General features: G+C 43.8%; 1 protein-coding gene across 1 annotated transcript in view; it reads right to left on the minus strand.

The window, feature by feature from the left end:
- PPP2R5B (protein phosphatase 2 regulatory subunit B'beta) overlaps positions 1 to 23622 on the minus strand; it is a 134437-nt gene that overhangs the window by 48054 nt on the left and 62761 nt on the right. Inside the window, exon 5 of the mRNA XM_033955630.1 lies at positions 20975 to 21105. Coding sequence (XP_033811521.1) covers positions 20975 to 21105 — 131 coding nt within the window. The remainder of the gene's footprint in view (positions 1 to 20974; positions 21106 to 23622) is intronic.

Consider the following 23622-nt stretch of genomic DNA (forward strand, 5'->3'; position numbering starts at 1 on the left):
CTGTTAATTTTTACATAGCTTAGTATATTTTTCCTTTCACTCATGTGTTGCATTATATTACCTTTAATGATTTATTTTTCTTACATATTATTTAATGTATCGCTTGATGCTTTACTTTTCAGATGTACAATGTCTTTTCTTAGGCCCATGTTTTTACTCTGCTAAAGTCATTGTTATATTGCTTGTTTGCATCTTGTGTATACTTTTTCTGTTTGTTTGTTATAGAAATGCAATAAATTTCTCATGAACTGAAAAAAACCCCATCTTTTCTCTCCCCCCCCCATCCCTCCATCCCAATCCGGGTGTGTGTAAGACTCAATAAAATGGAAGGCTTGGACTATTGATTGGTGGAGACTAAATCTGCTAAAGGGCCCCAAATCTTATTAAAATTTTTACCATAACCCTTTATTTCTGAATTCATACGTTCGTATCGATAACACAAGCACAGGGATTCCCACCAAAAGGTGTGATTCAGTCTATCACAATTCTTCCAGTTTTTTGTGATCATTTGTATAGCAAATCCAGTCATTACAAGAAGTAATTTATTGTTAGCTGCAGAAATAAGGGACTTGGGTTGCAGTATAGTTCCAAAGAGAACCACATCGTAAGACATGGACATGGAGGCACCCAATATTCTATTAATTGTAACCCAAGTTGATTCCAGAAGCCTAATATTAAGGGGCAAAAGTACAACATGTGATCCAGTGTCCCTATATCAAGATGACAATGCCAGCATCTATTAGACTTTGAACTATCTAATTTTTGCAAACGAACAGGGGTTACGGTAAGTAACTGTGCTTTACGGATCACAGAATAGTGCAATCATTAAAAAAAAACCAACAACCACCAAACTACAGCAATAAAATAAATAATAAAATGATCCTGTTCAAAAGTGTACATACCTTTAGTTCTTAAAATTGTGTATTGCCCCTCTTTGCATCAATGACAGCTTACAGTCTCTTTTGATAGGTTGTGAACGAGGCCCTTTATTTTCTCATACGATAAATCTGCCTATTCATCTTGGCAAAAAGAGCTACGCCTGAATTAAAGTCAAATACGGAATTCTACAATGATGTTACTGAGCATTTTATTTAAAAAAAAAAAAAAAAAAAAGGAGGAGGAGGATGGAATTTCAGTTTAAATGAGCATTTCCAGAAAGCTCTTAAGCTCTACGCACCCTTCAGCCCAAGCCATCATCGACTGAAAGCATGTTAAGTGGTTCTGTTTTAAATGTTAAGGGATTTTTATAGATGTTGCAGGCAGCTGTACCATCAGTTTGGCCCAAAGCCACAGTGTTTCCAGTGGTAAGGGCATTTTTATAAGCGTTATAAGAGGAACCTGCCTCTCTTGCCGACCCTCTGCAGCAAGGAGAGGAGCGTGGGAGCCCTGCTCCGCCTCCCTCCCGACTCAGAAGAGCCGACTTTCTTTAAAAAAACCAGCACAGAGGAACCTGCCTCTCTTGCCGACCCTCTGCAGCAAGGAGAGGAGCGTGGGAGCCCTGCTCCGCCCCCCTCCCGACTCAGAAGAGCCGACTTTCTTTAAAAAAAACCAGCACAGAGGAACCTGCCTCTCTTGCCGACCCTCTGCAGCAAGGAGAGGAGCGTGGGAGCCCTGCTCCGCCCCCCTCCCGACTCAGAAGAGCCGACTTTCTTTAAAAAAAACCAGCACAGAGGAACCTGCCTCTCTTGCCGACCCTCTGCAGCAAGGAGAGGAGCGTGGGAGCCCTGCTCCGCCCCCCTCCCGACTCAGAAGAGCCGACTTTCTTTAAAAAAAACCAGCACAGAGGAACCTGCCTCTCTTGCCGACCCTCTGCAGCAAGGAGAGGAGCGTGGGAGCCCTGCTCCGCCCCCCTCCCGACTCAGAAGAGCCGACTTTCTTTAAAAAAACCAGCACAGAGGAACCTGCCTCTCTTGCCGACCCTCTGCAGCAAGGAGAGGAGCGTGGGAGCCCTGCTCCGCCCCCCTCCCGACTCAGAAGAGCCGACTTTCTTTAAAAAAACCAGCACAGAGGAACCTGCCTCTCTTGCCGACCCTCTGCAGCAAGGAGAGGAGCGTGGGAGCCCTGCTCCGCCCCCCTCCCGACTCAGAAGAGCCGACTTTCTTTAAAAAAACCAGCACAGAGGAACCTGCCTCTCTTGCCGACCCTCTGCAGCAAGGAGAGGAGCGTGGGAGCCCTGCTCCGCCCCCCTCCCGACTCAGAAGAGCCGACTTTCTTTAAAAAAACCAGCACAGAGGAACCTGCCTCTCTTGCCGACCCTCTGCAGCAAGGAGAGGAGCGTGGGAGCCCTGCTCCGCCCCCCTCCCGACTCAGAAGAGCCGACTTTCTTTAAAAAAACCAGCACAGAGGAACCTGCCTCTCTTGCCGACCCTCTGCAGCAAGGAGAGGAGCGTGGGAGCCCTGCTCCGCCCCCCTCCCGACTCAGAAGAGCCGACTTTCTTTAAAAAAACCAGCACAGAGGAACCTGCCTCTCTTGCCGACCCTCTGCAGCAAGGAGAGGAGCGTGGGAGCCCTGCTCCGCCCCCCTCCCGACTCAGAAGAGCCGACTTTCTTTAAAAAAAACCAGCACAGAGGAACCTGCCTCTCTTGCCGACCCTCTGCAGCAAGGAGAGGAGCGTGGGAGCCCTGCTCCGCCCCCCTCCCGACTCAGAAGAGCCGACTTTCTTTAAAAAAAAACCAGCACAGAGGAACCTGCCTCTCTTGCCGACCCTCTGCAGCAAGGAGAGGAGCGTGGGAGCCCTGCTCCGCCCCCCTCCCGACTCAGAAGAGCCGACTTTCTTTAAAAAAGTCTCCGAAAGGCGAGGCCCCTCTCCAGCCCATTGCGTGATCGTCGTAAGCCTTCCTGCCTGTGAAGGCCCGGTCAGAACCGCCTGCGCTTGACCCTTCCTCAGCCCTTGAGGGCTACCGAACAGACTCCCCCCACCCTCTACGAAACAGAGGAAAGGGGAAGCTTTCCTCCACCTTGTTCCTCCTCCCCCCCCTTCATTGTTCCAAGTTCCTCCCACCCCTGCCAAATCTGTATCTCATTTACTTCACTGTATTTCATTGGACTCTGTTAGCTGCTAAACTGTACACCTTCCAAGGTCAGTACATATGGTTCAGCCGTTAAATTTGTATGTCATTGTACTTCATTGTATTTCTTGGAATCTGTTAGACGCTAAACTAAAAGGAACATAGATTCAGATATCAACCCATTCCCATTGCTGGGATTCGGGTTTAACGCTCACTCCCTCCTGTGCTGTCCTCTAACCGCTCAGTCCCACTCCCGATAAACGTTAAAAAAAAAACAAAAAAAAAACAGACACCCTTTTACACCCTGCTCCTGCACACTGCTTCTACCTGACTCCGTGCTGTTGCTAAGTCTCTCCCCACTTAGCAAACCGTTTCACACACGATCCAAACAAGCCCTGCCTCTCAGCTTAAAAGGCTCCCCAAGTTCCACCATGAAGCCTCCCTTCTGGCTCCTTTTCCTCCTTCTCTGCTCTTCTCTTAAGATCACCCTCTGCCTGATACCCCCCTCCCCCAATCTACCAGACTCCCCAAATGTCACTATTACCTGCCCCGACCTCAAAATTCCCACGCTGATGCGCACCAGAAGTCACTCTTACAAACAAAAACCCCGCAAAGCCAACCTCGCCTCTTTAAAACCTGTGCCCCCTGCCAACCTTCCCAACCACGCCCCAGATTCTCTAACCCCAGTCCCGTTACTCTACTGCAATGCCAGATCCGTATGCAACAAGACCCAAATTGTGAAAGACCTTCTCGCAGATTCTGATCCTGGATTCTTCTGCATCATAGAGTCCTGGATCACCAAAGACGATCTCTTCACACAAAACGAGCTATGCCCCCAGGGCTACCAAGGCCTCTTTTCTCCTAGATTAAACCGAAAAGGAGGTGGCCTGGCACTCCTCTACAAATCTTTCTTTGATGTTCAGCTTCTCGAAAAAGGCAGTCATCGCACACTTGAATACATGTTAGCCTCAGTCAACGATGAGCTCCATCTTCACCCACTGGGTATCTTATCATTATATCGCCCGCCCACCCCCTGGAGCAATTCCTCCGAGCTTGTTTACGAGACCATATCTAACGCGTTCCTTAAGTTCCAAAGACTCCTGATCATCGGAGATATCAACCTCCACCTCGATGACTCCACCAGCAAAGATGCATCTGATTTCAATAATTTCCTCACCTCCCTTGGCTTCTCTCCCCCCGCCTCCTCTCCAACCCACGACAGAGGCCACACACTAGACATCATCAGTTTCCTCGATCTCACGGATTACAAAACTTCGACCAATGACATTCGTTGGGACCACGTCCCCTGGTCCGACCACTTCTTAGGAACCTTCTCCCTCCCCATCTTCATGTCACACCTTGGAACCTCACCCCATACCTCTAAGTCCATTACTTTCCGCAAGAAAATTTCAAGTGATCAGTTCTGGTCCAAATTTCTCGACAATCTCTCATCCAAGCCTAAGCCTCCAGATTCTGTAACCAACTGGCACAACTGGATTACTCTCTCAGAATCCACCTACCACTCTCTTGCCCCGCTCTCCACCAAAACCGTCACCTACTCCCGTAAGGCCCCCTGGTACCTCCCACACCACAGGGTACTAAAACAAAAATGTCGATCCCTGGAACGCATCTGGAAAAAATCTAAATCCCCCACAGACAAACAAATCTGGAGAGTCAACATTAAATTTTACAACAACGCACTCAAAAGCGCTAGGAAAAACTTTTATGGGGACAAGATCTCCAGATCAAACAACCAGAACAGCATGCTGTTCAATATCTGGCGCTCCCTAATCCCCAACACCAACCCTTCCTTACTCCCCTCCTCCCCATCAGCCGACCTACTAGCAAACTTCTTCAATGGAAAGGTCACCACCTTAAGAAGCTCCTTCCCTCCCGCAGTCTCCTACAATTCTCTAGTGTTCGCCACCCCCAATCCTACTCCAAATGTCATCACCCCTGTCCCAGTCAACAGATCCTGGACTGCCTTTGAGCAAGTATCCGAATCGCAGGTCCTCAAGCTCTGCCAGAAATTGAAATCCTGTAACTGCACCTTGGATCCATTTCCATCCTATCTATTTGAGAAAATACCCACACAGGCCATCTCATCACTCACCAAACTCATAAATTCTGCTCTACTATCGGGCCTCTTCTCACCTGAAATGGGACACATTGCATTGACCCCCCTACTGAAGAAAGCGGACCTAGATCCCTCCATCCCATCCAATTATCACCCTATAGCGAACATCCCACTCCTAACCAAACTGCTTGAGTCCATTGTCTCCTCCCAACTCTCAGCCTACCTGGAAAGATTCTCTATCCTCCTACCCTATCAATACGGCTTCAGACCTAACTTCAGTACTGAAACCCTCCTGGCCTCCCTAATCTCGAAGATCCAACAACTCCATTCTCACAAAAAATTTGCCGTTCTACTCCAATTCGACCTCTCTGCAGCCTTCGACGTTGTCCATCATGACATTCTAATCTTCCTACTCTCCGAGATAGGCATCAGCTCCACGGTCCTTGACTGGTTCTCGAATTTCTTACGTTCTCGCTCTTACAACGTCACCAAGAATGGTACCTCATTCTCCCCGTGGAAACCGACATGTGGAGTTCCACAAGGCTCCCCCCTATCTCCTATCCTCTTCAACATTTATATGTCCTCCCTGAACCTCCTCCACCTTTCCCCCCTAGAAATACTCTACACTTACGCTGACGATATCCTGGTCCTCCTCGAGACCGACGCAAACCTCACCAATCTTGCAGCAAACATCTCCTCATGCATAACCAAACTTCAATCCTGGGATCTCGCTGTACAAATGAAACTGAATGAGTCCAAAACCAAACTACTTTGGCTTGGCCCTAAACTTGATCATTTACCCACTTCCATCCCACTGCCCACAGGCTCCTCTCTACAACTAGAGTTCTCTAGCAAAGTTCTGGGCATCACCATAGACTCCTCACTATCCTTCAACGACCACCTCAACTCCCTGATAAAAACATGCTTTCACAGCCTTCACATGCTGAGGAAAGTGAGGTCCTGCTTCCACCAAAAACACTTTGCCGTGCTCGTACAGTCCATCATCCTCTCTAGATTGGACTATTGCAATTCCATTTACCTTAGCTTAACAAAGAAAAGCCTCCACAAACTCCAACTAATCCAGAACACCGCGGCCAAACTTATCTTCTCAAAAAGCAAATTTGACCATGTCTCTCCACTCCTGTCCAAGCTGCACTGGCTTCCTGTCATCTCCAGGGTCCATTTTAAATGTGCCTGCTTAACCTTCAAGATACTCCACGGCATCCTTCCACCTCTTATTCCTCTATCCTGGAATTCCTCTAATCCATTCTCCACTAGATCCACGTAAAAATTAAAATTATCCTTCCCCTCCTCAAAAGGCATCTCCCTCGTCGGTAAACTCGGGTCCTCCCTCCACTTCAGAATCGCTCAGCTTTGGAATAGTCTCCCTTCCCCTCTCCGCAACTTGAGCCCCCTCCTACCATTCCGTAAGCTTCTGAAGACTTGGCTCTTCTCCAAAACGTAACCCGTCCCCTCCCTAGTATTATCACACCTAACCTCTCTCTTACTTACTTCTATAAATCCATTGGAGTTCCGTTGCTTCCCTAACCATGTAAACCGTGTCGAGCTCCACCTGTGGAGATGATGCGGTATATAAACCCAAGATTTAGTTTAGTTTAGTTTAGTTCAGGCAGCTGCGATATCGGTTTGGCCCAAAGTGACGACGACTTTGCTTTGTCTACTGTCATTCCTATGCGAGTATGACCTGAACATAAGAATATACCGCTGCTGGGTCAGACCAGTGGTCCATCGTGCCCAGCAGTCCGCTCCCGCGGTGGCCCCCCAGGGTCAAAGACCAGTGCCCTGAGACCAGCCCTATCTGCGTATGTTCCGGTTCAAAAGAACCTGTCCAACTTTGTCTTAAATCCCTGGAGGGTGATTTCCCCCTATAACAGCCTCCGGAAGAGCGTTCCAGTTTTCCACCACTCTCTGGGTGAAGAAGAACTTCCTCCCGTGTGTACGGAATCGAACCCCTTTTATTCTGTTGTGCGCGCCATGGAGGTCATTTATTTGCTACTCTCTTGCTTTTGCATCTTGTTTGTGGATACACAACTTGCTGCTTTAGCCTCAGAATATTAGAGAACATCGTCATCGCTCAAAGTATTTCTTTTATGGAATCTGCAATTGTACACCACATAATGCTAGTCTGTATAACTATTTAAACAAGATTTAAACAAAATTATTTGCCTTTTTTAGGCTTTTAGATTATTTAGATTTACAGCCTCTTTTACAAAGCCGCACAGCAACAGCCCCGAAGCCCTTTAAATCTCTAAGGGCTTCGAGGCCGCTAGCGCGGCTTTGTAAGAGAGGCCGTTATTTTTTTATTTCATTTTTGTGCTTCTTTTTATCGTTTTCTTTTCTTTTGCTTTCCTAGTTTACACGGCGTTCCTTTCTTTTCTTATTTTTTAATATCTATTTTGTACACTGTGCTGTTGATAAACCGAAGTGCGGTTAAAACTTTTAATAAACAAACATATTGGAAAGGGGATGGTGATACAGAAATTCTGTTTCTTCATATTAACACAGAAGTCAAAAGAAGAAGTAGCAAAAGTTATAGGTGACTCTCAGAAAGAGATCAACAATGTTCAGCACAAACAGTGACTATATTAACCTTAGTCAACATATTGCACTAATGTTTAGCATAGGGGTGTCCAACCTCATTCCTCAAGGGCCTCAATCCAGTTGGGTTTCAGATTTCCCCGATGAATAGGCATGACATCTATCTGCATATAATGAAGGGAGTGCATGCAAATAGTTCTCATGCATATTCATTCCAGAAATCCTGAAAACCCAATATAGTAAAGGCCGAGGTTGGACACCCTTCGTTTAGCACATCTAGTAAGTCTCCTGCACCGCACGCCACTGCTTTCACAGCATCACTAGCTCCTTTCCTGAAAATGCCTCTAGCCCTGATCAGTAAGTAGCAAGAACACGTGAAGGATACTTCAGTAATAGGGTTTCCACATTTATGCGGCATTTGAGTTTATCACTTTCACAGGCAAGCGTACACTTATGATCTGTACACTTCTGTGTGTTAAATACACTTCCCCCTCCCCATTCGCAGTGATAGGGGAACGGCAAGGTAGCGAATAGAGAAAAAACGCAAATAACTTTTCGTATGTTATTCGCATTTTTTCTGTAAAAAACAAACAAAAAAGACACGCGAATAACCTGACCTGTTCCACTGAATGAAGTGCAGCTGGGAGTAGCAATTTCCTGTGATGTAAATTTGGGGGCGGGGCCTTCGATCGAAAAACTGTGAATAACCGAAACCGCGGACCGTGAAACCGCAAATATGGAGGGGTAAATATCTACATATTCTTATGTAAGAGCGCATGAAATGCCATGGGGGCAGTTCTATAACTGGGCATCTAAACACCAAAATCCCATTACACAGGGTGGGCCAAAAGTAAGTAAACAGTATTTATTCATTATTTCTTGTTATTTTACAGGTATTGAATAGGTATAATATAGTACCGAACAATAATCAAGTAAAAGCAAAACAATGTAACTGATACAAAAACTTCACACGAATGTTATTCATGATACCTATAAAATAATTACTGAATAAGTACTGTATATCTACTTTTGGCCCACTTTGTAAAATTGTAAATTATAGGCCAACTGAATTTCAGCTTCAGCAATTAAACCAGTCCAAAATTCAAAACTGATATTGTTTCAAGTTTGGCTGAAAATGCTGGTGCATTTTTGACTGAAACTGAAACTCAGTACAGTGGTGCCTCGCATAACGGACGCCTCGCACAGCGAACGCTGCGCACAACGAACTTCAGGTCTTGCTTCCCACAACGAACTTCGTTTCACACAACGAAGTCGCCCGAGCTGCATCCTTCCGCGCAGGCACTGCGCTGGCTCCCTGTGCAGTGGCGGACCGTCGGCTCGCAGGGGCCCGGCGCCTACTGCTGATGCGTTGGGGGGGGCGGAGCTACTCTCGCCGCTTCCCCGATGCTAGAAAAATACAGTAACAGCTTTGTTCTCTCTCACCATTGGCAATCTGTTTACATATTGAAAGAAACAGGAAAAAAAAAGCTTATCCATTTAGACCATTTTGTAATACAGTAAGTATAAACTAGTATTATAGACAGAATGATCTGCCCAAGGAAATGGACAACATTTTCAACCATGCAGGCATTTAAAAAATGAACAGTTAAGTCCCAGTTTTTGCCGCTGAGACTCTGCCCTCTCTCACTGTAAAATTAGACTCTACTTAGTCTGTCTTTAAATTTAAAAAATGTGTGTTGTTTTAAAAAACAATTATGTTTTTAGATGTATCTAAATAAACATAATAACAAAAAATTTATCTTTTTTTATGTCATCTTAGCATATTTTATGCTGCAGAACGAATTATTTTTTTTAACATGTATTGTTATGGGAAAACGCGTTTCACATAACGAACTTTTCGCATAACAAACTTGCTCCTGGAACGAATTAAGTTCGTTGTGTGAGGCACCACTGTACTCTGTACCCAGATTGCTTCCACGCCTCTCCCCCCCTTAACAGGAACAGGGTCCACCTCTCTGTCTCCTCTCTCCCCCCCCTTAACAGGAATGAGCTCAACTTCTCCCTCTCTCACAGGAATGAGCCCAACTTCTCCCTCTCCTCTCTCTCTCCCCCCACCCCCACTTAAAAAGGAATGGGCTCGACCTCTCCCTCTCTTTCCCTTCCTTAACAGGACTGGTTCAATTTTTCCCTTTCTCCTCTCATGAGACTGCCACTGGAGATCACTGCAGCCATTTTAAGACAGAAGCCAGCATAGGAAGGACAATTCTAGTCACTCCTGTCCTGCCCATGCTGGGTCCAATCCCCAAATCATTGCCATGACCTCAAGCGCCAGTTTAGTAAGACTGCTGCTGGAGTTTGCCACAAGCATTTTGATGATGGTAACAGCATGAGCTGGAGTGTCTAAAGATTGCTCATCCCAGGCCTATCTTTGATTCCCTGGTGGTCTAGTACAATAATTGGGATAGAAGCAGAGAGGATGGGGTAGATGCTACCTTCATTCGGGGACTCACCAACACAGCTTTGTAAAAGGGGCCCTTAGTTCTTTAAATATTCACTCAAAGATTACCAGCTCTATCAAATTGACTACTTCACCACACAATCCAATTTCATCAACATTAGTTAAAAAATTTGCCTCACTACTGCTGCCATATCTCCAGGATCTGATCACATCATTCTTAGAGCAAGGAATGGTGCCTCAATCATATACAATGAGCTTACATTTGCCCTCGAGCAGGTGTGTAAAAGTCCCTCCTCAAGGGCCGCAATCCAGTCGGGTTTTCAGGATTTCCCCAATGAATATGCATGAGATCTATTTGCATGCATTGCTTTCATTGTATGCTAATAGATCTCATGCATATTCATTGGGGAAATCCTGAAAACCCGACTGGATTGCAGCCCTCGATGAGGGACTTTGATACCTCTGCCCTAGAGTTAAAGATACTAAGAAAGACCTCTCAGAAGTATCAAATTATTGTCTATAGCCAATCGACCTTTCATAGCCAAGCTCACTAAATCTACTGTAGGAGAACACGGTTAAAGTTCCTGGAACAGATGAACATATTACATCCATGCTAAATAGGACTGTGTAAAACTCATTCTACAGAGAGCATTCTCTTAAGAATAGTTACATCCATACAATCTAATATAGGTCAGGATAAAATAGTAATGCCAATATCACCGGTTCTCTCATCAACATTTGATCTGGTAGGTCATACCCTACTGACTGAACAGCTCCGACACTGGCCTTACAGAATTACACCCGAAGGGTTTCACGCCTTTCTTCATGGCAGACAATATACGAGTAGAATACAGTGGAAAATCTCCTTTTTCCAACAAATGTGGTGTGTCACAAGGATAGATCTTGAGGCCAATTTTAACATTTTCTTATCTCCTCTGGCAATCTTAATATAAATACTGACAATTATCCTTTTATTTACGCAGACAAAATCCAGTTTGCTTGCACACAGTACCCCATATTATCCTGTACAATTCACAAGTTAAACAAAAACTTAAGACACCATTGCAAACGCAAATTAAAATTAATTTGGAGAAAATTAAGGCATTAATTGATGGTAACCAATTCTCCAAATAGTTAATTCACTACAAATTCTTGAAGAAATTATCAAGGACTGTTTGAACTTCAATGATGAGCAGATTTGTAGACTGTGTCTAAGGTGGAGATCTAACACATTTTAAAAACTCCATGGCTGTTTGTGGAAGCGGAGCCACGGAGATTTAAAACAATACGTCAGATCTCCACTTTAGAAAACAATCTACTCATCGTACTCTATGTTATCTGATTTTAAAGTGCTTGAGTGCCATCACCATCAGTAACCCCGAGGCAGGCTTCTATCATGTCGGGCCTACAAGGATCTGCAAGATAGATTAATTCCCATATGATATGCTTGAGTTTTAAATAATTGATTGCACTCAATAAACTCCACTTTATCTCAGGTTGATGTGTACGGTTCCTTCCCCACTTTCTCTTTGTCGCGCATCTGTCGTGGGGCTGTTTGCCTTGTTTTTTGGATTACATTGGATCTTGAATGGCAGCAATGAGTTGTCTAGGGCGATTCCCAGGATCCTGGTGGATTTCTCGATATTGAGATTTACTTCATTTGCCAGTTTGATGAAGGAAGGGATCAGGGTCAACTGTAGTCCAAACCATAGTAGTTTAGTTTTTTCAGCGTTTAGTTTAAGATGGTGTTTTGCTGTACTCTACTTAAGGCTTGGGAAAACTTGGTAGTGAGGTTAGTTTGATTCAGATCTACGGGGATTAGCAGAAGAATGTCAAACTCAGAGTTTAGAGTGGTCATGAAGAGGGAATCCTTGTGGTACTCTGCATGGTGGGATCCAGTAGTCTGAGTAGATTTCATCTTTCAAAACTCTGTATCGTTTGTTTGTAAGGAATCCTTGAAACCACTGTAGGACATGTCCTGTGATTCCTAGTTCAGGTAATCAATTTAATAAAAGAGTATGGTTTACCATGTCAAAAGCGGCCGAGACGTCGAATTGCGCTAGTAGCATTTATTTGCCTTAAGTTAGTGCCGATCTTACTCTGGACACCTGGGGCTCCTTTTACGAAGCCGCATTAGCGGTTTTATCGCACTTACCTTTTTAGCGCACGCTAACCCCCGCGCTAGCTGAAAAACTACCGCCTGCTCAAGAGGAGGCGGTAGCGGCTAGCGCAGCTTGCAAATTAGTGCACGCTATTACGCGCGTTAAACCGCTAACGCGGCTTCGTAAAAGGAGCCCCTGGTCTATTAAACAGGTCTCTGTACTGTGCGAGTTTCTAAACTCGTGTTGGGAAGGTAACAGCAGGTTCCAGCATACAATGTAATCTTTTAGTTGGCTTGCAACTACAAATTCAATCCGTTTAGTTATGAAAGGTATACTGGCAATCGGTCTGTAACTGGTGGCTTGAGACGGGTCTAAATCCGATCCTTTCGGGATGGGGTGAGTAAGATTTTGCCAAATGCTTCTGAAATCCATACTTGTGATCTCTCAGATGGCTGTGCCAATGGGCAAACAAACTTGGAAATGCCCCCGTGGTGCCAGGGGACCTCCAAATCCCAAATACATTTTAAAATATCATCTGTCTCCACCTGTAAGTTCCATCCCCAATCTTATCTACATAGTAACATAGTAGATGACGGCAGATAAAGACCCGAATGGTCCATCCAGTCTGCCCAACCTGATTCAATTTAAAATTTTTTTTTTTTTTTTCTTCTTAGCTATTTCTGGGCAAGAATCCAAAGCTTTACCCGGTACTATGCTTGGGTTCCACCTGCCGAAATCTCTGTTAAGACTTACTCCAGCCCATCTCACGCTTGGTACTAGATCCAACGCATTCATGTTTAGTTGTGAATAAGACACGTACGTCATCATAGAACCATGTTTACATTTATCAGTGGTTTGCTAAACTGCCTTTTGCAGTTGAAACACCAAAGTGGTTTAGAAGATAAGGTAGAAAACCAAAGGACCTCCATTCAATAAAAGTCAAGGAACAGAACAGCAAGGACTTAGGTATAGTACAAGAGAAAAAGAGGACAACTTGTTCCACTTGCGGACCACATGCTGGACAATCTAGGCTACCACACCATTAAAAAAAAAAAAGATCTTTAAAGCCATTTTAAGGGGACCATGTTGTACCATAGAGAAGAGGGAAGGTGACTGCTCTGCTCCTGGTATCGATAGCCTTAGTTAGCTGCTGAAGAAATCACTTCATTTACTCAGTCCTGGATTTGAGAATCTGAAGATAATTTTAAATATGGTTACCAGATGTCCGGGAAAACCCAGACACGTCCTCTTTTTAGATCACATGTCTGGGTGCCTGGAGGGACTTCCAAAACTTGGCAGTTTGTCCAGATTATGGAAGGCCCTGATGTCGCGGCAGTATGCGGAGGTCCTCCACATGCTGTCCCGATGCCACGGAGGTTCATGTGGGGGCATGGCTTGGGGGGTGGGGATGAATGCTGCATGGGGTGTGGCCATGCATCTGAGATTTCAGCTAAAAAGCCCCCCCCCCCTCTTTTACAAAACCGCAATAGCGATTTTTAGTGCAGGCCGGTGCGCTGAATGCTCTGCGCTGCTCCCTAATTTGCCTGTTGCAGGGGGACAGAAACAAATGTCTGTGAAACCACCAAGAGAGGGGTGAGGCCACATGAACGACTAAGAGGCAGATGCTGAAAGCTCCTGTGCTAATGCCCACAGCGCAAACCCCATAGCGACATATCAGCATAAAAACAGCCAACCAATGCTCGAAGCAAGTACAATCATTTACACTGTTAAACTGAAAGCAAGGGGAGAAGCATGCCTGGTACACATGCACAAAATTTTTGCAGTAAGTACCGCTGTTTTGCGCAAGTCCAGACAAAACCGAAGTGTAAGCACATATTGGCGTTTTTCTTTTGCACGTTTAAATAGGAGCTTTTCAAAACTTGTTTGCGCTTACATTTTTGAAAGGCTCATATTTTAAGTGCAGAAAAACAGGTGCCAATGTGTGCTTTCACTTTCACTTTTAATCGGACACTCGCATGTTTGTTTCTTACTATCTGCACATCAGACTTCCAAGGGTTTCCTTCGGCTTGTCAAATAAAACAAAACCCGTAGTTCAATGTGAGATTTTGCCAAGAAATGCTGTCTTCAAAATCTATGCAATATCTGAGCTGGTGATAAGTTTCAGCATTATAGACTAACCTAAACTAAACTAAACCTTAAGTTTGTGTACCACATCATCTCCATAATCATAGAGCTCGGCACGGTTTACACGGGTGTAGTATAAAGAGGGAACTCCATATTTAAGATTACAGGAACTTAGTATAAAGAAGGTTTACAGGAACTTGTTGTAAAGAGGGAATACCATAGGAAGGGTAGGGGAAGAATAGAATTACATTTTTGAGAATAGCCAAGTTTTAAGATGTTTTCGGAATAGTTGGAAGGAGCCCAGCAGCGCTGCCATCTGAGCATTAGGAAGGAATAGTTACTGTCCTCTATTTAAATACATTACCAAGCAATCATTGGAGCATGTTAGCCCAGTGCTGAGAATTCCGTGCTGTGTAACGTGTGCACAAGTCCGACTCCAACCCCTTTTATCGCTGCCACTAGTTTTTGAGCACTGGCCTCTCGGATGGCAGTGCACTCAAGCCCAGCTTCCCCAAGTGCTGGCTTGGAATGGGCAGCTGATTCTGGCAAAGGTGACTGTTGCAACAGAGCACATGTTGGTGGGGGTGGGGGTAAGTTACAACTGATCATAAAGCCATTTTAAACCTTTTATAGGAGAACTCTCTGCAAACAGAGTTGGGTAGCGTTCCCTAGAAAGGGGAAGTAAATAAATGAAAGTAGAATTTAATTTGAAACAGGTAACTGGTAGAATGATTAAAACTCTCAGTTTGATACTGGAGCATGGGACATCAAGCCTAGTATCTAATAGTGGCCAACTCAGGTCACAAGTACCTGACAAGATTCCAGAGTAAAACAGATTTTATGCTGCTTATCCTAGGAATAAGTAGTGGATTTCCCCAACTTCATCTTAATAATGATTTATGGATTTTTCTTTTAGGAAATTATCCAAACCTTTTTTAAACCCTGCTAAGCTAATTGCTTTCATCACATTCTCAACGAATTTCAGAGAGTTTAATTACACATTGAGTGAAGAAATATTTTCTCTGGTTTGTTTTAAATATCCTACTTAGTAGCTTCTTTGCATGCTCCCTAGTGCTAGTAATTTTGGAGACAGTAAACAAGCAATTCACATCTACCCACTCCAATCTACTCAGTGTTTTATAGATCTCAATCATATCTTCCCTAAGCTGTCTCCTCTCCAGGCTGAAGAGCCCTAGCTTTTCCTCATAGGTCAATATCCCCTTTATCATTTTTATCATCCTTCTCTGTATCTTTTCTAATTCCGCTACATCTTATTTGAGATGTGGTGACCTGAATGGCACACAGTATTCGAGGGGTGGTCAAAACCATAAAGCAATACAAAGGCATTATAACATTCTCATCTTTGTTTTCTATTCCTTTCTAGATATTCCTTACACTCAATTTGCTTGCTTAGCCACTGCTATACATTGAGCAGAGAATTACAACATATCGATGACACCGAGATTCGTTTCCTGGGCAACGACTCCTAATGTAGAGCTCTGCATATCATGTAGCTATAATTTGGGTTCCTCTTTTCAACAGGCATCACTTTGCAATTGCTCACATTAAATGTCATCTCCCATTTTGATGCCCAGTCTCCCAAGGGCCTCATGCAATTTTCACAGAAACATAGAAACATGATGGCAGATAAAAGCCAGATGGCCCATCCAGTATGCCCATCCACAGTAACCATTATCTCGTCTTCTTTCTAATAGATCCCATGTGCCTATCCCATGCTTTCTTGAATTCAGACACAGTCTCTGTCTGCACCACCTCTTCTGGGAGACTGTTCCACACACCTACCACCCTTTCTGTAAAAAAGTATTTCCTTAGATTCTAGTGATTTAACAACTTTGAGCAATTTTGTGTCATGAGCAACTTTAGTTCTCACTAGTTGTTTCCATCTCTAGATTATTGATAAATATGTAAAAAAAAATAAAAATAAATTGGTGACCCCAGCACAGACCCCTGGGGAAATCCACTATCTAGCCTTCTCCATTGAGAATATTGACCATTTAACCCTACTCTAAGTTTTCCTTCTATCTTTTAATTAGTTCTTAATCCATAATAGGACATTACCTCCATCCTATGACTTTTTAAATTTCCTCATGAGTCGTTCATGAAGTACTGTCAAATGCATTTTGAAAATCCAGATACACAATATTGAAGGCTCATCTTTATCCAAATGTTGTAGATTGGCGAGGCAAAATTTCCATTAACTAAATCCATGTTAGCTTTATCTGTGCTTAGGTATATGCTCTGTAATTTTGGCCTTTATAGTAGTCTCTACCATTTTGCCCGCCACCAACATTGGACTTGCCCATCTGTAATTTCCCAGATCGCCTCTGGAAGCATTTAAAAATATTGGCATTACATTGGCCCCCCTCCAATCTTCTGGTACTATGCTGGATTTTAAAGATAAAAATTACAAAATTATTAATAGCTCTGCAAACTGCAAACTGTGGGATGTATACCTTCAAGTCCAGGTGATTTGCTATTCTTCATTTGTCCCATTATATCTTCCAGTATTACAGAGATTTGTATCAATTTTCTCTGACTCATCAGCACTGAACACCATTTCTAGCATAGGCATCTTCCCCATATCTTTCTCGCAACAAAGAATTTAATCTCTCCACTATGGCCTTATCTACCCTGAGTGCCCCTTTAACCCCTCGGTCATCTAGCAGTCCATCTGATTCTTTTACCAGCTTCTTGCTTCTAATATACAAAAAAAATTATTATAAATTTTTGGCTCCAAAGCAATCTTCTTTTCAAGGTCTCTCTTTGTCTTTCTCATCAGCGCTTTGCATTTGACTTGCCATTCTTTATGCTGTTTCCTATTATCTTTAGTCAGACCCTTCTTTCACTTTTTGAAGGATTTCCTTTTAGCTTTACTAGCTTCCTTCACCTTACATGTTAATCATGCTAGCTGCCATTTGGCATTCATTCCTCCTTTTTTAATCCATGGAATATATCTGGTGGGGCTTTCAGAATGGTATTTAAAAAAAAAATTTTGACCTTTGCAGCTGCTCCTCCGAGTTCCTTTTTACCACCATTCTATGTTATCATAGTCTCCTTTCTTAAAGTTAAATGCAGTAGCCCAAAGTTTAGTGCAGCAACCAGAGAACTTGGGGAACTAAGTTTGCTTCCCACTGCAACTCCTTGTGACTCTAGACATAAGAACATAAGAATTGCCGCTGCTGGGTCAGACCAGTGGCCCTTTGTGCCCAGCAGTCCGCTTACGCGGCGGCCCTAAGGTCAAAGACCAGTGCCCTAACTGAGACTAGCCTTACCTGCATATGCTCTAGTTCAGCAGGAACTTGTCTAACTTTGTCTTGAATCCCTGGAGGGTGTTTTCCCCTATAACAGCCTCTGGAAGAGCGTTCCAGTTTTCTACCACTCTCTGGGTGAAGAAGAACTTCCTTACGTTTGTACGGAATCTATCCCCTTTCAACTTTAGAGAGTGCCCTCTCGTTCTCTCCACCTTGGAAAGGGTGAACAACCTGTCTTTATCTATTAGGTCTATTTCCTTCATTATCTTGAATGTTTTGATCATGTCCCCTCTCAGTCTCCTCTTTTCAAGGGACAAGAGGTCCAGTTTCTCTAATCTTTCTCTGTACGGCAACTCCTCCAGCCCCTTAACCATTTTACTTGCTCTTCTCTGGACCCTTTCGAGTAGTACTGTGTCCTTATTCATGTATGACGACCAGTGCTGGATGCAGTATTCCAGGTGAGGGCGTACCAAGGCCCAGTACAGCGGCATGATAACCTCCTTTGCCCCAGGTGCAAAATATGTACCTGTGTACCCATATCTAATGTAATCTTTGATTTTTTTTATACCGATTCATCCCAACAGGAGGGCTTGACTCGGTTAACAAAAATTATACAGAAGATTAGAACAGAAACTATATCTTTTAGGCCAGAATTTTATCTTTTATGATTATTTGAAAAAGAAGGATCATTAGTAAACGTCTGATATAAATATGTCTTCTGTATTTTAGGAAAAGTGGGTAGATGAGAGAGAACTCTAATTATAGAAGGAAGGTTATTCCAAACTTTTATGAATAAAAAAATAAAATGATCAACAAAAATTGTCCATAGTTTTTATTCCTTTAACAGTGGGAAAGCCAAGTTTATATTTCTGAGAGCTCCTAGAATTAGAGATTTCTTGTGAATTAAATGAGACAGGAACCAAAGGAGAAAAAAAATACCATATAGGATTTTGAAAATTACAGTTGCACATTGAAATTGGATCCTCCAGTAAACAGGAACCCAGTGAAGGGATCTCAGTATGACATGATCATAGTTATGTTTACTGTATATCGGTTTAGCCGCCGTATTCTGTAAACCTATATCCCACCCCCTTTCCAGGGCAAGAAGGGCCTTGAATTGAACCCAATATGATACACCAATATTTGTATCTACATCACGGGCCGCATTGAGGTGGAGGAAGAAATCTTTTTTCTTACCGGTCCCACGGCGACAAGAGGGCATCCGCTAAAGCTCAGGGGGAAAAATTTTATAGGGACACCAGGAAATACTTCTTCACCAAAAAGGTAATTGATCGATGGAATGGTCTTCCACGTCAGGTAGTTGAGGCCAGCAACATGCTCGACTTCAAGGGACGATGGGACAGACAGGTGGGGTCGCTCCAGAGGAATGCTTAATAGATGGATTATCGAGGGAGGGAGGGTTCTTGGGTGGGCAGACTTGTTGGGCCATCGGCCCTTTTCTGCCGTCATACTCTATGTTTCTATGTAACACAATCAAACTTAGTCACATTTTGCAGGCAAGTCTATAAAGTGGGCACTAAGCATCAATTAAGCACATAAATGACCAGAATACTGGAAAGTGTGCACATATGCATATAAATGCTATCATTTTGGCTGGACATTATTCTATAAAATGGCACCTTATTACAACAACGCATAGTTTGAAGGTGGACATACACATGGGTGGCAACTGGGTATAGCATGGGCAGGGTGCAGTGTTACACATGTAAATATTTGACTACTACAATTTTTTGTCTCAGTTCCAGCAATTTAGGTGTAATCTCTACCCCTACTCTATGGCTGGTATAATTGTGCCTACAATTAAAGGCATGCATTTTACTCATTACACTAATATTCTATTAACGAGAAGTAGGTATCTTTCCTTTATAGTGGTAGTTTTATTTATTTATTTTAAAAAGTTATATACTGCCTTTAAACAAAGTGGTTTCCATAAAAATAAACATACATAATTGCAGAATATAAAACAGAATTACCGTATTTTCTCGCATATAACGCGCGCGTTATACGTGGTTTTTATGTACCGCGCACACCCTTGCGCGTTATACGCGTGAGCGCGTTGTACAAAATTTTTTTTACATAGTTCCCCCCCCCCACGTCTGATTCACACACCCCCTCCGCAGGACCGCTCGCACCCCCAACCCGAAGGACCGCTCGCACGCACCCGCACCCCCACCCTGAAGGACTGCTCGCACCCCCACAGCCTCCCGACCCCCCCCCATCATGTAGAAGCTCCTACCGGTGTCCTGCTGCTTCCTCTTGGCGGTCCCGACACGATCGGGGCAAGAGGGAGCTCAAGCCCTCTTGCCCCAGCCAACCGCGGCACCCCCAACACGATCGGGGCAAGAGGGAGCTCAAGCCCTCTTGCCCCCCTGACTCCCCGACACGATCGGGGCAAAAGGGAGCCCAAGCCCTCTTTCCCCGCCGACTCCCCAACTCCCTGACAATATCGGGCCAGGAGGGAGCCCAAGTCCTCCTGGCCCTGGTGACCCCCCCCCCCGCTAGTTGTTCGGGCCAGGAGGGAGCCCAAACCCTCCTGGCTACGCTCTTAGTATTGTTTGTATTTGAGCAAGATGTAAATATGATTATGAAATTGTGCTTTAAAAATTCACAAAAACTATTTGGGGAACAGAAAATATGGATATATCCTGATGTCGCTAAGACTACTCAAGAACGGAGGAAAGAATTTCTTTCTATGCGTCAAGATACTATCAATTTGGGAGCAACGTTTCTTTTAGCATACCCCTGCCAATGCTTGGTTAGGTATTTAGGAGTTAATACACATTTTTCTCTCCAAATCATCTGAAGGAATTCTTGGATGTTAAGAAGATCATTAAGGACTGAGGGATAATAGAAGTAAAGCCGGTGCTTAGATACATTAAGCCTATTTGTTAACTAAATTCCTCTTTAATTTTCTCTCATAAATTATTGCTTGACCATCCCCCCATTATAGTGGTCTAAGAAGGGGATAAAGAAAGTATATTTGTAAGAATGAATTTGTATTGCTTTTGGATTGTTTTTCCTACCTGTGTTTATTGAAGCAAGATATATTCTTGTAAATTTTGATGTATAATTAGAAATTAAAAAAAAAAAAAAAAAATAGTACACATTTAATTTTCCCTACCACCAAATTTCCCCGCCCCGCCCCACCCCACCCGGTAACTTTTTCATGCCACCTGGCTGGAAAAAATTTCTGGGGAGAACACTGAGCCTACATATCCCTGGATTTTCCAAATGGAGAATAAAGATGCATAAACCAGCTGGAATCCATTCTGGGTGAGCTAAATGGTAAGCTTCTTAATAATAAAGCCAAAATTTTCCTTTGAGCAGTCTCTATGCTCTGCTTCAGTTTCTCTCTAAAGTGCCAACAAGTGCAGGTACAAGACACTGGGACATGAGAGGAGAGGAGCTGGCTGCCACAGGCACTACTCACCTGAGGAAGATATTGCTGCACTGCTTCCTGATATAAGCCCTCAAGCCCAGAAACTTGCCATAGACTCGGTGGAGGATGGTCTTCAGGTACTCCCTCTCTCTGGGATCTTCACTATCAAAAAGCTCCAGAAGCTGGAGGGGAAGGGGAGGCAGAGATAGAGAGAGGGAAGGGAGAGAGAAAGTTACAGCAGGGAGACAAAGAGACAGGAAAAAAAAAATCCTTCTAAAACAAACACTGAGTTCTCAAGCAACTGAAGTTGGTCCTTTCTTTACAGCCCTGTTTAAATTTTTACATGTTATTATTACTGGTGGTGTGTCTAAGTCTGTCTGTCTGTCCACAAATGCATTTGTACATGCCTTATCATACATCCAATAGAGAAGGATCCCAATTTTCTACCACATTCAGCACAAAAATTATTGCTCTGATTCATAAGGTCCTCCATATTGGCATTCCCCTCTACCTTTCTCCATTAGTTATATCACAAGCCAACCCAAGACTTTTGCAATTGTTATCCAGCCATCATCATTTACACAATCCATCAGTTTATATCACAAGACTTGATTCTGCAAGACACTGCGAATTCTACTCTTATGCGCCTTTACTGTGGAATGCATAGACTGCCCCTCCAGGAGAGGTGATAAGACAAGAGTACAATAATGGGGTTCAAAAAGGGACTGGATGACTTCCTGGAAGCAAAGGGGATAGCAGGGTACAGATAGAGGGTTACTTCACTGGACATTAGGCGAACAGGGTATGGAAGTTGTAGGTTAGGAGCACTTACAGGTCATAGGGCAGGAGCAGACTGCCGGGCACGATGGACCCCTGGTCTGACCCGGCAGGGGCAATGCGCAAACTTTTCCCCCAAAATTTAAGGCCACATTTAAAAAACTCTCTTTGCAAAAAAAGGCCTTTGGCGAGAGATTGGGATGTGAAGCGACTTTTGGAAACTCCCAAACTCCATTTTGTTCTGAATGATGTATTTATAAGTTTTTAGTTTTACCTCTTTTATGCCATGTGATTGGTCTGTTGCTCTCCCTCCTTTTTTCATTATAAATAGAGTTCTTTTCTATCCATTCTGATGTGTTTTTAGTTTATACAACCACCTCATTATGGCCCCATGAGAGTTGGTATATCAAATATATGAAACCATAAGCTTGCACATAATCAAAAGGGATCTGGGACCAGAGCAGAAGTGCCAGACCCTGTTGCTACAGCTGCTTCCACCCTCTTTGCCGTCCTTGAGAGCTGGAGGAACAGCTGGAGTTTGCACCACTCCAAATTCTGCCACTTTTGGTTGCAGTAGCAGCGGAAATGACAGTGGTGAGTGGGAAAGACAGGTGTAGGGTTACCATATGGCTTTAGAACAGACATGGGCAACTCCGGTCCTCGAGGGCCGGAATCCAATCGGGTTTTCAGGATTTCCCCAATGAATATGCATTGAAAGCAGTGCATGCAAATAGATCTCATGCATATTCATTGGGGAAATCCTGAAAACCCGATTGGATTCCGGCCCTCGAGGACCGGAGTTGCCCATGTCTGCTCTAGAAAAAAAAGAGGATGGATTGAGACATCTGGGTTTTACTTCCATTGAAAGCACTGGAAGTAAAACCCAGATGTCTTAATCTGTCCTCCTTTCTCTGGAGCAATATGGTAATTCTAGACAGGTGACTATAATTTTAAAAAATCCAAGTTCCGTGCAAAGCTAATGGAGCTCACTTTCTAGGACATGCAAGCATCTGTTTAAATAGGTGGACTCCCAAAACAGTAGCCTTGTCGGGACCTTCCTGGACTCTCTGACATACCCTGAAAATATGGCATGGACAAGACACCAAATCCAGGAGAGGGAAACACACAGAAAAAAAAAAAAGAGACAAGATAAAATCTCTAGAACACAGGCCCGTTAAGTTATTTCTGCAAACCAGACAGCATCTTCTTTCACAGAGATAAGAGAACGTCACAGACATGGCAACCAAGATGCGAGGGGGCGAAGGAGGGGTGCAATCGTGTTCGTGCCTGTGAGCATTCATCTTCTGTGCCCACTCACCCTGGCTGAGTCACACAAGCAGCTTAAAGAAAGCGCAGCCCAAAATAAGCCCTTGTATTTATAGCTCAGGTAGTGGTGGAGGGTTTCTGGGAGGGAAAGATCATGTAAGTAGGCAGGGACACATCCAGACAGTCAGATCCTGGGATAACTCCTCAGTGTTGTGTTTAGAAGACAGTTCGGTTATAGTTTGGAAAAAATTAGCTTTGTCATCAATGGCATAACAATGGGACAATGGATATGGAGACGGATTAATGCAATACTTGAATTTTCATTCCCATTAACATATGAGCTAGTCATATGTGGATTATTACTACATGTTAAACCCCCTCATAGATCGTTACAAAAGTCACCTTTTTTTAGTCATGACCGGGATTGTTATGCAGATGATAACGCATAACTGGAAAAATCATGATCGTCTTAATTTCTTTTTGGTGGGCAAATTTATGCTCCACATATAAGAATGAGAAAATTACTGCGGAGTTATTAGGACATGGTCATATATTTAAATTGGTTTGGGAACCATTGACATCTTTTATGAATGCAGTATAACTGGATTGTTTGGTGTACTTCTATTCACATCCAGGGCAGGTGGGTGGAGGGAGGG

This window comes from Geotrypetes seraphini, chromosome 8 (genome assembly GCF_902459505.1).
Source record: "Geotrypetes seraphini chromosome 8, aGeoSer1.1, whole genome shotgun sequence".
Classification (NCBI taxonomy): Eukaryota; Metazoa; Chordata; class Amphibia; order Gymnophiona; family Dermophiidae; genus Geotrypetes; species Geotrypetes seraphini.